The sequence below is a fragment of the Phyllobates terribilis genome, unplaced genomic scaffold (genome assembly GCF_046119375.1).
Source record: "Phyllobates terribilis strain yellow unplaced genomic scaffold, ASM4611937v1 Scaffold_49__1_contigs__length_9717188, whole genome shotgun sequence".
NCBI classification, from domain to species: Eukaryota; Metazoa; Chordata; class Amphibia; order Anura; family Dendrobatidae; genus Phyllobates; species Phyllobates terribilis.
The window spans coordinates 9,426,763-9,444,280 of NW_027362809.1; the positions used below are offsets into that span (position 1 = coordinate 9,426,763).

At 46.1% G+C, this 17,518-nt stretch overlaps 1 protein-coding gene across 2 annotated transcripts; it reads right to left on the reverse strand.

The window, feature by feature from the left end:
- Positions 1–380: 380 nt before the first annotated feature.
- LOC141191655 (uncharacterized) lies at positions 381–12,896 on the reverse strand. 2 transcript variants are annotated; one of them, XM_073661596.1, is made up of 9 exons: positions 12,815–12,896; positions 8,792–8,888; positions 8,626–8,696; positions 7,873–8,022; positions 7,642–7,743; positions 7,445–7,568; positions 7,264–7,361; positions 6,977–7,067; positions 381–3,918 (listed from the first exon to the last, which is right to left on the reverse strand). In XM_073661596.1, the coding sequence occupies exons 4-9, from the start codon at positions 7,948–7,950 to the stop codon at positions 2,306–2,308; spliced, it is 2,106 nt and encodes a 701-aa protein (XP_073517697.1). In that variant the 5' UTR covers positions 7,951–8,022; positions 8,626–8,696; positions 8,792–8,888; positions 12,815–12,896; the 3' UTR covers positions 381–2,305. The 2 variants fall into 2 exon arrangements, with proteins under 2 accessions (XP_073517697.1, XP_073517698.1); XM_073661597.1 differs by lacking the exon at positions 7,642–7,743.
- Between the last annotated feature and the right edge of the window lie 4,622 nt (positions 12,897–17,518).

Consider the following 17,518-nt stretch of genomic DNA (forward strand, 5'->3'; position numbering starts at 1 on the left):
AGTTATGCGGGGCCAATCATACTGTATGGAGGACTATGTGGGGCCCATTATACTGTATACTGGTTGGTCCATGACTTTGTCCAAGTTTTTCATTTTGGCCCTTTGCATGTTTTGAGCTTTACATCCCTGATGTACAATCTGTATGGGTAATGTACATGGAAATGGCAATAATGGAAAGCTGCTAATTGGACTTTGCCACAAGCCTCCTAATATAGCTGAACATGAAGAGGATGATATGCTGCAACAAATTAAAAAGGCAACAAAAACAAGTCATGGTCAAAAGTGTTGGCTCCCTTGAAATTGTTCCAGAAAATGAAGTAATTCTCCCATAAAATTATTGCAATTACACGTTTTGTTAAACACGTTTATTTCCTTTGCATGTATTGGAACAACACAAGAAAACAGAGAAAAAAAGGCAAATTGAACATAATTTCACACAAAATAGGTCGGACAAAATTCTTGACACCTTGCCAAAATTGTGGGTAAACAACTTTGTTTCAAGCAAGTGAAGCATGTTCAAACGCAATTGTGGCAAGTAACAGGTGTGGGCAATATGAAAATCACAACTAAAACCAGATAAAAAAGGGAGAAGTTGATTCAATCTTTGCATGAGTCTGAGGACTTGAAAACCAAAATTGTTGAAAAATATCAATAATTTCAAGGTTATAAGTCCATCTTTAGAGATCCGGATGTTCTTCTGTCCAAGGTGCGCAACATAATCAATAAATTTACAACACATACAGTCAAATATGGTGGAACTTCAAAAATGTTTTGGGGTTGTTTTGCTGCCTCTGGTCAGGTACCTTAACTGTGTGCAAGGCATCATGAAATCTGAAGATTAGCAAAGGATTTTGGGGCACAATAGAGAGCCTAGTGTCAGAAAGCTGGGTTTGCTTGCTAGGTCATGGATCTTCCAGCATGACAATGACCCCAAACATATTTCAAGAAGCACCCATAAAATGGATAGAAACAAAGTGCTGGAGAGTTCTGACCAGCAATGAATCCGGATCTAAATCCCATTGAACACCTGTGGAGAGATCTTAAAATTGCTGTATGGATAAAAATATTAAAATTTGAGAGTCCTCAGTGGAGGATACCATCTTTTCAGTTAGCCATTAGTAAGCTTTCGAGACTACTCAGGTCTCTTCATCACACATAGTATAACACAAAACAAAAAACCAAGCAATGTGAACATTGCTTGTTTTTTTTGTCTTGTTTGCATTCTGTGCAAATTAGGGGTGTGGCATCTCCCTTGTTGAGCTGGTTAGTATATATGTAGCTTACCACGGGCTTAGGTGGTCTGATATTGGGACCCGGTTCTATTTGTCTACCCTTTTATATGCATCACTTCAACTTTGATATACAGTAAGGTTTTTTAACATAGACAGTGTAGGACCGTCCCAATTAGGGTCACCTTGTCGCTGGTGGGACGGCTTGTATACTTTTTTTGATCAAAAATCGTTCACTAAGTACCCTATATTTCATATGCAACTTTGCTTTACATTTATATATAATGATGGTAGGGTATGTGATATATTTTTTGTCTTTTGTAGGTTTTGTATAGTATAACACAAAATCTGAATAGTCACATATTAATACACAACAGGGCACAGGAATAATGCAATATATAAGACAAGTGGCCTGAAGCAGAACTATTAGTATGGGAGAGGGAGAAGCAGTTGTGGCCGTAAAAAGGTTGGCCACAAGTAGATCTATTCTTTTTTTCTTTTATTGTGTGGCGATGAGAATTCATCCTTGTTCTAAGTTTTTGCCCTGTCTCCCCTACATACAGACCCCCAGTTGGACATTTGGTACATATAATTAAGTACACTACATTAGTTGTGATTCAGCTGAAAGTACCTGGGATCTTGTGGTCTTGATGTGAGTTGAGAATCTTTATCTTGTCCGTGGTCATTATAAATGGACAGGTTTACATTTACAGTTGGTGAGGATGAATTTTATAAGTTTCACCACAAAGGTGAAACTATCCTCTCGGTCAGTTTGCTTTCCCTCCCAGTACCTTTTTATTCTAACAATGTTAGGTTTCTAGGAGATTATACTTGTTCCCTTTATTTGTGGTTCTCCTTAGCTTGCCTTCTTTGCCCTATATGAATGTGTTTTTGTTTCTCATTCAGGGTTTTCGTATTTTCCTTCATACTTTCCTTTCCCCTTGTTGAGAGTGTGTTGCAGCCTCCCCTCTGGTTCCTCAGGAGGTATGAGAAACTCCTCAACGGCTTATTAGTTAGTTGGGTGTGTGGTGGAGTTTTTAGTTGTGCAGCTAGGGCCTTTCTAATCTCTACAGAGACTAGTTGGGTGTAGTTGCGGCATTCTCCCCTGTGTGGATTCTCCGGTGGTTATCAAGATGACCTTTCTGGTTAAAACATTTCCCACATTCTGAACATGGAAAAGGCTTCTCCCCTGTGTGGATTCTCCGGTGCTTATCAAGATCCGATTTCTGGTTAAAACATTTCCCACATTCTGGACATGAAAAAGGCTTCTCCCCTGTGTGAGTTCTCTGATGTTTATAAAGATATGATTTGTGTCCAAAACATTTTCCACAATCTGAGCATGAAAAAGGCTTCTCCCCTGTGTGAGTTCTCTGATGTTTGATAAGATTTGATTTCTTTGCAAAAGATTTCCCACATTCTGAACATGAAAATGGCTTCTCCCCTGTGTGAGTTCTATGATGTCTGATAAGATTTGATTTCTCTGTAAAACATTTCCCACATTCTGAACAGGAAAATGGCTTTTCTCCTGTGTGAGTTCTCTGATGGTTGATAAGAGTTGATTTCACTGTAAAACATTTCCCACATGCTGAACAGGAAAATGGTTTCTCCTCTGTGTGGTTTCTCTGGTGCTTAAGAAAACTAGATTTCTGGTTAAAACATTTTCCACATTCTGAACATGGAAAAGGCTTCTCCCCTGTGTGGGTTCTCTGGTGGTTAACCAAAGCTGATTTATGGTTAAAACATTTTCCACATTCTGAACATGGAAAAGGCTTCTCCCCTGTGTGAGTTCTCTGATGTATATTAAGATATGATTTCTGTACAAAACATTTCCCACAATCTGAACATGAAAAAGGCTTCTCCTCTGTGTGGTTTGTCTGGTGCTTAAGAAAACTAGATTTCCGGTTAAAACATTTTCCACATTCTGAACATGGAAAAGGCTTCTCCCCTGTGTGAGTTCTCTGGTGGTTAACCAAAGCTGATTTATGGTTAAAACATTTTCCACATTCTGAACACGGAAAAGGCTTCTCCACTGTGTGAGTTCTCTGATGTATATTAAGATATGATTTGTGTCCAAAACATTTTCCACAATCTGAGCATGAAAAAGGCTTCTCCCCTGTGTGAGTTCCCTGATGTTTGATAAGATTTGATTTCTTTGTAAAACATTTCCCACATTCTGAACAGGAAAATGGCTTCTCTCCTGTGTGAGTTCTCTCATGTGCGATAAGATATGATTTCTCTGCAAAACGTTTCCCACATTCTGAACAGGAAAATGGCTTCTCTCCTGTGTGAGTTCTCTGGTGCCTAACAAGATCTGATTTCTGATTAAAACACCTCCCACACTCGGAACAAGAAAATCTATTCTGTGCTGTGTGAGTTTTTTGAGGTTTAAGAAAAGACTTTTTGGGAGGAAAACTATTTCTGTATTCTGAACGTGAAAATGGCTTCGTTACATTAGGAGCAGTTCGTTTTTTAATGCTTATTTTGTGACTTTGATTTTCCTTAGTAGTCGGTAATGAATCAGAAGACAGGACCTGTTTCAAAGGATCAGATGACAGATCATTGCAGTGAAGGGATGATGGGATATCTGGAGAAATGGCATTCACTTCAATTGTATCCTGTTGGATCTGAAAATTATCTGATTTGAAAATTGAAGATTTCAGCTGTCCCTCTGATCTCCTGGTACAGACATCTGCCAAGAAGAAAACCAATTATTATTTTTTAATTAAAAATCCTTGAATTTTATATTTTTGAACATTTCTACTTAAACTGTCCATAAAAAAGGCAAGTTATATAAAAAAATTCACTTATCCACCAGGACAATGACTGTCTAATAGAAAACCTCATAGGATTGAGCAGTAGAGCATGGTGTTCAACCGTTTGTTCATTCTGCCTCCAAATATGGAATAAAAAGCCACCAAATGATGTTATGTAGGCGAAAATAATACCAATAAAAACTTCTACTCCTCTCACAAAAAACAAGGTCCTCATCTGTCAATGGAAAAACAGAGGTTTCCACATTATTAGTGGCTCACAGGCTCTTGAAAAGTAACATGGCTTCCATTAACCAATCCAGCAATATCTGCTCTCCCAAAGTCAAATCTCACCCTCGCTTATGAGCTTTGCAGTAGTTTATGTGCCTAAATCACATTTAGCCTCCATGTAAGAACCCACTTAATTTACGGTGTGTGTCTCCTGGAGCACAATCTGGACACTATGTGTTGGGTAATAAAATGGCATATTTGCAATTTTCACTCTCCAACATCCACTGAGTGCTAATTTCTGGAAAGTGACTGTGGAGTCAAAATAGTCACTACTTCTATAGATTAATTCACTGAGGGTTATAATTTCCAAAATTGAGTCACTTTATGGGGATTTCTACTGATCTGGTTTTCTACCATTTTGTTATATTAGGGCTTCTGCAAATGGTGTGTCCCATCTCTTCTGGGATCTGCTCCTGCGACGTCTGCTTCTCTCACCAGGCGCCGCCTTATTCATCCTGCAGGTGGCGCTGGTGATGGAGGAGACGTCAGAACCAGAAGCTCTGGGCGGCGCAGGCTCTGCGCAGCCACTAAGATTAGGGTTGCTGGGACCTGTAGTACCATCCAGTCTGACAGTATGGGTGTGTGTTGTCCAGCTGAAGTAATCTGCTCCCTGCTTCAGCCAATTGGAAAGCACCGCACCCTACTAAAGCTGGAAGCATATTGCCGGAAGCTGCCAGATACAGCCTTGTTCTCCTCTGGTTCAGTCCTCTGTGCTCAGCTCCCGGCTTGTGTATTTGTTTCCTGTTGTGACCTCGGCCCGTTTACTGACTACTCTTGTGTCTTCTGATTTTGTATTTTCTCTATCCTCTTGGTTCTGACCCGGCTATCTGACTATTCTTCTTGCCATCTCACTCCACAGAACATCAGGTAACACTGTGGCCCAAGCTTAGGGGTCTCTGTGTAATTCCAGATCCATGTAGAGGGGTTAAACGGTGATGAGCAAAGTAATTTGTGAAATCTGTAAACCGGGTAGATAAGGCAAGCTTGTTCGTGGTGGCCATCTTTTGAGCTTCCAAATGACCATAAACAGCGCCCCCAATACATTGTGTCTGGGAACTATTCCAGTAAAATCTGCATTCCTAATAGCTAAATGTCGCTCCTTCCCTTCTTAACCTCCCATGTGCCCAGACAGTAGTGTTCAACCGTATATAGGGGATTGTCAGATTCAAAAGAAGTTGGAATATAATTTGTAAGGTCCATTTGTTTCCTATTATCCTTTGTGAAGAATTCCAGAGTTATCACCACATAAAGTGACACATGTCAGATTTAAAAAATGGGTCTGATTAGGAACACAAAACCGGCTGCAGGAAGGGGTTAAATCAGAGGATTACTGAAGTCAAAAACTGTGAGTATAGACAATAACACATCTACTGAAATGATCAAACTGAACAGTCTTCATCAGAGAAAAATGAGTAACTAGTGGTGAAACCTCTCTGGGGTGAAACCTCTCTGGGGTAATTAGAGTATGGGGCTCGGGGGCTCTTGGCAATCTAAACTATCGTAAGGGACAATATTTGCTGTCAGATGAGAAGAAATATTAGACATTTAAAGTGAACTCTTTTATAATAGTGCAGAGTTGAGGTGTCTTAAATTTAGATCTCGGGCATTTGGAAGAGACAATGGAGATCTTCTTTTTGAAAGACTACCAGGGAGTTACAGAGTCACATAAGTGAGGCAGATCCCACCACAATGAAACTATCATACAGAATGAACTAGTAAAAAAAGAAAGAATATAAAAACATGTAACATCCCCAACAACAACGTATGTATGAGGGGAGAAATCCAACACTAAACCGGAGTCACACTCATTTATGATGGACCTTTGGAGCTACTATGAGTCCTGACCAGGAAAGTAGAGAAAGTATTAGAGCCCCCATTTCAGGAGAGATTGTGCAGTAATCTGAATTCCTTAGGATTGAAAACATAATGGAATTTATGATGTGGAGTGAATCCAACATACCAGGGCTCGAGCCATGCCAACACATCTCCTGCAGGCGTGAATAAATGTATATTACAGCTATCAGCCTCGCACAGCTTAGAGATATATCATGGCACAGGTGTAATGTTTTTTGTATAGTTTATCACAATCCTGTTTGTAATTAGTCGGTTTTAAAAGAAATTGAAAAGTCAGGATAAAGGGAAACTCTGCTGTTATTATACAGAAATTCACACTTGTCCCTCACTGCACATTTAATGTTGTCGATCATAAAAGCGAAGTTTGGCCAGAAAGACTGGACCTGGTCTTGTAGGGACCATATGAGCACATTCAGCAGCACAGAAGGGAGAGAAGGTGGATTCATCCAATAAGATATCAGGGATCTAGGAAGCCAACAGCATCATTACCCTCCGCTTTCTCTTAGAGGCTCATCATAATATTTTTCTTCAAGTGATTTTCTCATTTGTCATCACATTCTACGTACGCTGTCATTTGGCTTTGCAGTTTACAGATCTGGGCAGGTAACGGTCAGATTCTCCTAATCCCAGGGGGGGAGGTGGATCCTCCAGGTTGTAAGTTCTATAGAAAAGGGCTTTCATAATTTCCCAAAGTAATTTGAACATTTTCGGACGGAGGAGAATGTTATGGTCTAGTGGCAAAATAGTGATCACACGATTGTGATACGGCCGGACTACACCACTGATAAAGCAGCCACAACCGGTGACTGAGAAGAATCTGTGACTTCTCTGCATTTAGTGGTCACTACTCACCTGGGTAGTCATATGTAGGAATCTCCTCTTTACACCGCTCATCACCCCTCACATATGTCTCTGTAGTATTAATATGGATCAGATCTTCACCCTGAAACAAATATTGTAAAAGTCACAGACAGATGGAGAAGTCACATCTATGATCAGCTCTAATCCTGCCATCTCCACCGTTCTCATTACACAAGTATAAAACATAATAATGGTGGATAAAACTGAACTGAAGACAAGACCTTTACAGCCGTCTACACATCATAGGGGAGATCTCATGACACCTTCTCTCCATCTACCTGATGATCCTGAGGAACATTGGGATCTTCTTGCTTACAGTCCTGTGGAAGAAGAGGATGGGGACATCTCTCTGGTGTTGTCCTCTTACTGAATAGATCTAGAGGAAACACATACAGGGACTGAATTCATTCTTTACATACAGATAATTATAGGCCGTGTGTATTTAGTCCTGTCTATTACCTGGTGATGTGAGGGGCTGAAGAACCTCCATCATGACGTCCTTGTACAGATCTTTGTGTCCTTCTAAATACTCCCACTCCTCCATGGAGAAATAGACAGCGACATCCTGACACCTTATAGGAACCTGACACATACAATGATACCGTCATCCCCTGATCCCTTAATAGTGTTACTGTATAATGTCCCAGCAATGTCACCTCTCCAGTCAGAAGCTCAATCATCTTGTAGGTGAGTTCTAGGATCTGGTCATTGATGTCCTCATGTATCAGGGGGTGAGGTGGGGGCCCCGTGATTAATCTCTGGTTATGGAGAGACACATTAATAAATCTCACTCCAGACATTTCCAGAGTCCTCACCTCTCCAGTTCTGTCCATCTGTTATTCCCATAGATAAGAATGATGTAATGTGACGTCATCAGAATCTCTCACCTCTCCAGTAAGCCGGAAGAGGATCTCTAGGGTGAGGTGCAATATCCTCTCCGCCATCTTGTCTCTGTCCATATCCATCTTTGATGGATAAATCAGGAAAATGTTCTTATATAGAAGATCTTCACTGAGAGGATCCGATATTGTAGAGACCTGAATGAGAAGATGAGCCGATGTAACATCATAAAAATCCTGTGTAATAATACAATTACTGGAGATAATAAGGGGAAACATATGAGGAGATTTATTATTTTACAGTATTTGGTTTTCTTCTTTACATCTAGTAATAAAACCTATATATTTTAGGCCACAGACAACAAGTAGTTTCTTCCTCGGAGTCTGCAGCTGAACACGTTTCTCATAGACTCATCTTCCATAACGCTAATTCTCATCTAATTTTCTGACACTGGAATTGACATTGAGAATAACCTCAGCACTCAATGGTTCTTATAGAAATTTTTTTTTTTAATGCAGTCCAAAAACAAAAGTAAACGTTTCGGTCGATCTGACCTTAATCAAGAACTATTGGAAATAGCACAAAGAACAAAACAATAAATAAAATAATAATAAATAATAAAATAAAAAAGCATATACAAATGGATCATTGTGCAATAACATGATAATATCTCTTGTTTAACCTGAACAATAAACATGCTGTCAAACAGTGCATAATATTCCGTCAAACCCCATTAATGCAGATACAACATCATAGTATAAAGCAAGTATATATACAAATTGAAGAGAGGTGACACCTACTAGACTGCTGGATGGTATTCAAAGGTAGGAATTCAAAAGTGTGGAGATATGGTGACACTGGCTGCTTGGGTCTGCAGAAAAGAGCAGAGAGTGGCAGAGTCAGAGTTATCAGCTGAGAGGGACTGTGGAGGCCGAGATACCCAGAATAGAGCTGGACGTAGCATACCTGTGACCCAGAGTTCCTGGTTATAAGGTGGTGCTGCACGTAGTGGCTTAGAGGAACGCGGTGTCCACCGCTAGTTCCTGGTGCTGTGCGCGTTGTCCTGCAAAAAGCAAACATGGCATCTAAGAAGGCGTGACAGAGTTAGGCTGAATGCCCTTCCTCCCCAAGTACTCGATAGTATGGGGCTGCCTAGTTCCTACAATACTGAAATGCCTAATAATGGTGTCTGGGCCTGCAATGTACAAAAGTCTATTAGGCCAGGCCATAGGTAGCGTCCAATAAGTTACCTTTTAACGCCCCATAAACATTAGACTAAAGTTGCATGGAAGCACTGATTTTGGGGGTTTTGGTTGACTATATAATGTATTTGGGGGCCTCCCGACAGTACCAGTCAGTCATACAAACCACAGGAAAGCTGGAATATTTGTGTGTATGGGGGAGTCTGGAGAGATAGTCGTCTGCCAAATGACCGATCAGCCAACACTTATCTCATGTGTATGGGGACGTTACTATTGCACTGACAGGCAGTGATAATACACGGCACTACAGTAGTACAGTGCATCACCGGAGCGATCAGAGGCTTCCAATGTTCTACCAGCGACTCTACTTTGGATTGTGTTTACTTATTTCATTTTCAAATGTGTTGAAAATACTGGTTATTGTTATGGTTATGTGGTCATGTTTGACCTACTACTTGTTGCACAACTAGTACCCGGTGTTTGTATTTGTATTTCCTTTTCAAAACTTAATAAAGATAAATTTGTAAAAGGATAATCAAGTCACATTGCGTTTGATATTTTTTTCTTGAAAAAAAACTAGGTGAAAGTTTTCCGCCTAGTGTAGAAGACTTTTTGGATACAAAACTCAAACAAAATATGCAAAAGAATTTACAAAGTCTGGAGGATGCATCTCAGACATCAAAAAAACTAAGTTTGAAAGAGATATCAAAGACTACGAGTCAAATTCAATTTACACATGGAAATGAAACAAACCAAGAGCTACTGCTCTGAAATACAGGTCACACAATAAATTCAAAAGGAAATAGCGGAGAGCGGAGGTCAGCTTCACAAATCCTAATGTGTCCATGGGTTCCTCTAATTATAATTCTCTGAGGACTTATCTGATGCATCAGTGGCATCAACTAAAGACAGAACAAAAATAAATTCTCAAGTATTCCCCACAATCCAGCACAAAACACTGGAGACGGGCGGGCAGAAAGCACAAATGTGCCCGGACATGTGCGTTCCATGCCGGAGTGCATCACAGTCTCCTATCTGCGAATGCGCATGTCCGGAAGCATGCGTTCCACGCCGGAGCGTATAATGGTTTTGGATTGCATTCCACCAATATAGAAAAATCCTATCTCTGAGATCAGCGTCATGGGAGACTAAAAACAAGTATTGCACATCCTCCCATCATGCAGTAGGCATGTAGATCTACTTTATCACTACATAAAATATGGGATGATGGCCCACAGTATATTCCTAAATGGTCAAATTTGACCCCTATTGCATAGAGATACACAAGGATCACCACACTTCTTAATTATGAAATAGTAGATGTAGGATATAACTGATCAGAAATAATTCTGATATAGAAGCTCAGATATATCGATGAAGTACAACAATATGTGAACCCCATTCACAGGGAACTGAGTAGCAATGGGTAGAGTATACAATCCAAAAATGTAATCCAGAATGGGGCTGTATTCATACAAAACAGGCCCAGGAAATTTGCTCATTGAGTCCCTTAGGGGCTCGTGAATCCTAAAAATCCCATCACTTTCCTTTTTGAGGATACATCTATTGTGATCACCACCTCTCACATTGGGTTTAACCACCTCAATGATGCAAAAGGAGATGTCTCCGGTTCCACCTCGATGTACACTGTTCATGTGTCTCGCTAATGGGGTGTCCGGACCATGGCATATATCACCAAAATTCCCCCCCCACACACACTCCTCCTAGACACCCTCTTGGTCTTGCCTACATAATCTAGGGGACAGGTGCATGTGGCCATATATACAAGTCCTGAGGTTTTACAGTTGGAATAATCCCACTGGAAAAAAGATTTTAATCGTGGAGGAACTCGAGAAAGATTTACATGGTCTCATCCAACTAAATGTACAACTTTCTCCACATCTAAAGAAACCGCAGACTCTTATATCTAGCCATGTCCCCTTCGGTGCAGGTTTTTTGTAGAAACTATGCACTAAATGGTCCCTAATGGACTGACCCTTTCTGAAAGTTATTGTGGGAGTAGATCACACAGCAACCTCAGGGCCGGGTCGGCCACAAGTATATCCCAGTGTTTTCTGAGGATATTAAAGATATGGTCACTCTGATTGTCATAAGTTCCTATTACTTGTGTTATCCCATCTTTTTCTTGGTCTTTTGGTTAGGTATGGAGGAGTGTCTGTCTCTCCCATTTTTTTGCAAACGATGATGCGGAATCCAAAATGTACCATGAGTACCCTTTTTCCCTGAATCTGGTGTTCAGGTCTATGGCCTGTATATTAAAATCTGTGACATTATGGCAGTACCTTCTCAACCATAAAAATTGGCTCCTGGGTATTACTCTTTTTATGGGGATGAGGTGGTTGATATCCCACTTCAATAGTATAATAGTGCTTGAAGGTTTATGGTAGTTGAGAGTCCCTAGGGTTCCATCCCAATCTTTCTTGATTAGTACATACAGGAAAGGCAACTGGTAATAATTAAATTCAGATGTAAATCTAAGGCCCACTCTATTGATGTTGAGTTCCCTGACAAATTCAAAAGATTTTTGACTTGTCCCTAACCAGATGATAAAAATGTAGTCAATATATTTGTACCATACCCCAATATATGGATGCCATCACATATGATCATCCCTGAATATTGTGGTTTCCTCCCACCAGCCCAGGAATAGGTTAGCATACGAGAGAGCCCAGGGGCTCCCCATCACAGTACCCCTGAGCTGGTGGAAGTACTTCCGGTCAAAAAGAAAGAAGTTATGAGTAATAGCGAATTTTAGAAGATCGTCCATGAAATCATTATGTCTGCTACACTCTACTGATCTCGATTTCAAGAAATGTCTTACTCCTCTGATACCATCCTCATGCGGTATATTACTGTACAAAGCCTCGAAATCTAGGTAAAGGAAAAATCATTTTCCAAAGGGATTATTCCAACTGTAAAACCTCAGGTGGCGCTGTGGGAACATTATACTGTGTGGGGGGCATCATACATACTGCATAAGGGGCATAATGGGGGCATTATACTGTGTGTGGGCATCATATATCCTGCATAAGGGGCATAATGGGAGCATTACACTGTGTGGGGACATAATACATACTGCATAAGGGGCATAATGGGGGCATTACACTGTGGGGGGCATCATACATCCTGCATAAGGGGCATAATGGGGGCATTACACTGTGGGGGCATCATACATCCAGCATAAGGGGCATAATGGGGGCATTACACTGTGTGGGGGCATCGTACATACTGTATAAGGGGCATAATGGGGGCATTACACTGTGTGGGGGCATCATACATACTCACTAAGGGGCATAATGGGGGCATTACACTGTGGGGGCATCATACATACTGTATAAGGGGCATAATGGGGGCATTACACTGTGGGGGCATCATACATCCTGCATAAGGGGCATAATGGGGGCATTACACTGTGGGGGCATAATACATCCTGCATAAGGGGCATAATGGGGGCATTACACTGTGGGGGCATCATACATCCTGCATAAGGGGCATAATGGGGGCATTACACTGTGGGGGGCATCATACATCCTGCATAAGGGGCATAATGGGGGCATTACACTGTGGGGCCAGTAAAGGGGTCCTGTACTATGAGAACAATAAGTTTCCTCCCTTCCTGTCTCCATAGTTGGGTCGTATATATCTATTACAGGCAACAGAACAAAAACCTTATGATTCTTATAAAGGGGCAACACAAGACCCCAAAAGAGTCTCCGTGCTGAAGGGGTTAATGCCCCCTGCGCCCAGTAATAGGGTCTCCACATACCTCCACCTGCAGAGCCGCCACCACATATATGGCTGCTCTGTGCGCACAGGAGCTGTGATGAGGTCACAGGAGGGGAGGAGTCAGGGGTCACATGATCAGGGGCCTCAGTGGATGCAGGACTCTGCTGTGCTGGTTGTCATGGTGCTGGATGAGCTGAAGTTTATGTGTGGGGTCAGGAGGGGTTTACAGTGTGGATGTAGCAGAGCCGTGTGTGTACGAGGTGTACGGAGCGGAGCTGCGTGTGTACGAGGTGTACGGAGCCGCGTGTGTACGAGGTGTACGGAGCGGAGCCGCGCGTGTACGAGGTGTACGGAGCGGAGCCGCGCGTGTACGAGGTGTACGGAGCGGAGCCGCGCGTGTACGAGGTGTACGGAGCAGAGCCGCGTGTGTACGAGGTGTACGGAGCCACGCGTGTACGAGGTGTACGGAGCCGCGCGTGTACGAGGTGTACGGAGCGGAGCGGCACGTGTACGAGGTGTACGGAGCGGAGCTGCGTGTGTACGAGGTGTACGGAGCCGCGCGTGTATGAGGTGTACGGAGCGGAGCCGCGTGTGTACGAGGTGTAAGGATTTGAGCCTGGCGTGTACGAGGTGTACGGAGCAGAGCCGCGTGTGTACGAGGTGTACGGAGCCGCGCGTGTATGAGGTGTACGGAGTGGAGCCGCGCGTGTACGAGGTGTACGGAACCGCGCGTGTACGAGGTATACGGAGCGGAGCTGCGTGTGTACGAGGTGTACGGAGCCGCGCGTGTATGAGGTGTACGGAGCAGAGCCGCGTGTGTACGAGGTGTACGGAGCCCTGCGTGTATGAGGTGTACGGAGCGGAGCCGCGCGTGTACGAGGTGTACTGAATCCTTTCGTTGATGAGGGTTTTTTCACTCGCCTGCCTCCCATTATTTTTCCCTCTGCCTTCTGGAACATTGACCAACATAATTTCAAGCCTGAAGAATCGCGCGTGTACGAGGCGTACGGAGCGGAGCCGCGTGTGTACGAGGCGTACGGAGCGGAGCCGCCTGTGTACGAGGTGTACGGAGCCACGCGTGTATGAGGTGTACGGAGCGGAGCCGCGCGTGTACGAGGTGTACGGAGCGGAGCCGCGCGTGTACGAGGTGTACTGCATCCTTTCGTTGATGAGGGTTTTTTCACTCGCCTGCCTCCCATTATTTTTCCCTCTGCCTTCTGGAACATTGACCAACATAATTTCAAGCCTGAAGAATCGCGCGTGTACGAGGTGTACGGAGCAGAGCCGCGTGTGTACGAGGTGTACGGAGCCGCGCGTGTACGAGGTGTGCGGAGCCGCGCGTGTACGAGGTGTACGGAGCGGAGCCGCGTGTGTACGAGGTGTACGGAGCAGAGCCGCGTGTGTACGAGGTGTACGGAGCCGCGCGTGTACGAGGTGTACGGAGCGGAGCTGCGTGTGTACGAGGTGTACGGAGCCGCGCGTGTATGAGGTGTACGGAGCAGAGCCGCGTGTGTACGAGGTGTACGGAGCCGCGCGTGTATGAGGTGTTCGGAGCGGAGCCACGCGTGTACGAGGTGTACTGCATCCTTTCGTTGATGAGGGTTTTTTCACTCGCCTGCCTCCCATTATTTTTCCCTCTGCCTTCTGGAACATTGACCAAAATAATTTCAAGCCTGAAGAATCGCGTGTGTACGGATTTGAGCCGGGCGTGTACGAGGTGTACGGAGCGGAGCCGCGTGTGTACGAGGTGTACGGAGCAGAGCCGCGTGTGTACGAGGTGTACGGAGCCGCGCGTGTACGAGGTGTACGGAGCGGAGCCGCGCGTGTACGAGGTGTACGGAGCGGAGCCGCGCGTGTACGAGGTGTACGGAGCGGAGCTGCGTGTGTACGAGGTGTACGGAGCCGCGCGTGTATGAGGTGTACGGAGCAGAGCCGCGTGTGTACGAGGTGTACGGAGCCGCGCGTGTATGAGGTGTTCGGAGCGGAGCCGCGCATGTACGAGGTGTACTGCATCCTTTCGTTGATGAGGGTTTTTTCACTCGCCTGCCTCCCATTATTTTTCCCTCTGCCTTCTGGAACATTGACCAAAATAATTTCAAGCCTGAAGAATCGCGCGTGTGTACGAGGTGTACGGAGCGGAGACGCGCGTGTACGAGGTGTACGGAGCGGAGCCGCGCGTGTACGAGGTGTACGAAGCGGAGCGGCACGTGTACGAGGTGTACGGAGCGGAGCCGCGCATGTACGAGGTGTACGGAGCGGAGCTGCGTGTGTACGAGGTGTACGGAGCCGCGCGTGTATGAGGTGTACGGAGCGGAGCCGCGTGTGTACGAGGTGTACGGATTTGAGCCGGGCGTGTACGAGGTGTACGAAGCGGAGCCGCGTGTGTACGAGGTGTACGGAGCCGCGCGTGTATGAGGTGTACGGAGCGGAGCCGCGCGTGTACGAGGTGTACTGCATCCTTTCGTTGATGAGGGTTTTTTCACTCGCCTGCCTCCCATTATTTTTCCCTCTGCCTTCTGGAACATTGACCAACATAATTTCAAGCCTGAAGAATCGCGCGTGTACGAGGTGTACGGAGCGGAGCCGCGCGTGTACGAGGTGTACGGAGCGGAGCCGCGCGTGTACGAGGTGTACGGAGCGGAGCGGCACGTGTACAAGGTGTACGGAGCGGAGCCGCGCATGTACGAGGTGTACGGAGCCGCGCGTGTACGAGGTGTACGGAGCGGAGCCGCGTGTGTACGAGGTGTACGGAGCCGCGCGTGTATGAGGTGTGCGGAGCGGCACGTGTACGAGGTGTACGGAGCGGAGCCGCGCGTGTACGAGGTGTACGGAGCGGAGCTGCGTGTGTACGAGGTGTACGGAGCCGCGCGTGTATGAGGTGTACGGAGCAGAGCCGCGTGTGTACGAGGTGTACGGAGCCGCGCGTGTATGAGGTGTACGGAGCGGAGCCGCGCGTGTACGAGGTGTACTGCATCCTTTCGTTGATGAGGGTTTTTTCACTCGCCTGCCTCCCATTATTTTTCCCTCTGCCTTCTGGAACATTGACCAACATAATTTCAAGCCTGAAGAATCGCGCGTGTACGAGGTGTACGGAGCGGAGCCGCGCGTGTACGAGGTGTACGGAGCGGAGCCGCGCTTGTACGAGGTGTACGGAGCGGAGCCGCGTGTGTACGAGGCGTACGGAGCGGAGCCGCGTGTGTACGAGGCGTACGGAGCGGAGCCGCGTGTGTACGAGGCGTACGGAGCGGAGCCGCGTGTGTACGAGGCGTACGGAGCGGAGCCGCCTGTGTACGAGGCGTACGGAGCCACGCGTGTATGAGGTGTACGGAGCGGAGCCGCGCGTGTACGAGGTGTACGGAGCGGAGCCGCGCGTGTACGAGTTGTACTGCATCCTTTCGTTGATGAGGGTTTTTTCACTCGCCTGTCTCCCATTATTTTTCCCTCTGCCTTCTGGAACATTGACCAACATAATTTCAAGCCTGAAGAATCGTGCGTGTACGAGGCGTACGGAGCAGAGCCGCGTGTGTACGAGGCGTACGGAGCGGAGGCGCGTGTGTACGAGGCATACGGAGCGGAGCCGCGTGTGTACGAGGCGTACGGAGCGGAGCCGCGTGTGTACGAGGCGTACGGAGCGGAGCCGCGTGTGTACGAGGCGTACGGAGCGGAGCCGCCTGTGTACGAGGCGTACGGAGCCACGCGTGTATGAGGTGTACGGAGCGGAGCCGCGCATGTACGAGGTGTACGGAGCGGAGCCGCGCGTGTACGAGGTGTACTGCATCCTTTCGTTGATGAGGGTTTTTTCACTCGCCTGCCTCCCATTTTTTCCCTCTGCCTTCTGGAACATTGACCAACATAATTTCAAGCCTGAAGAATCGCGCGTGTACGAGGTGTACAGAGCGGAGCCGCGTGTGTACGAGCCGTACGGAGCGGAGCCGCGTGTGTACGGAGCGGAGCTGTGTATCTTTGTCAGTCCTCACTTGTGGGAGCCAATAGCAATGCCCCCAAGGTGTGAAGAACATACAACCTCCTAAAGTGACCCCATTTTAGACACTGTACCCACCATGGAAGTCATCTGAGGGTGTAATGGGCAGGGCCGGTGTCAGCACCCGGGCAAGTGCCAGGGCCCTGAGCAGGTGGGGGGGCCCACTCGCCGTTGGGCACCCAGCTGCGCTATGGGACCCGTGAGCGGAGGAGAGCGGTGCCAGCACCCGCCCCCGTCCTTGATCAGGGCCCCGGCATCCGGCACATTACTTACCGCTCCCCGTGCCTCCACAGCAGTTCCGGTCTCTTCTGCGGCTGCTGCACTGTGACGTCTCAAGTCAGAGGGTGCGGTGACGTCTTTACACCGCGCTCTCTCCTGAGCCGTCACAGCGCAGAGTGGGAAGACGCTGAGGAGTCTGGAGCAGCGGCAGCAGGTAAGGAGAAGTGAGGTGAGTATTTGATTTTTTTTTTATTGTATGGAGGCATGGGGCATTATATGGTGGGGTGGGGAGAGGGGGGTGTGACATCCTGACATCCTGCATGTGGCATTATGAGGGGGGTGTGTGTGACATCCTGTATGGGGCATTGTAAGGGAGGGGGGTGTGACATCCTGACATCCTGCATGGGGCATTATAAGGGAGGGGGGGTGTGACATCCTGCATGGGGAATTATAAGGGGGGTGACATCCTATATGGGGCATTATAAGGGGGTGGGGTGACATCCTGTATGGGGCATTATAAGGGAGGCGGGGTGTGACATCCTG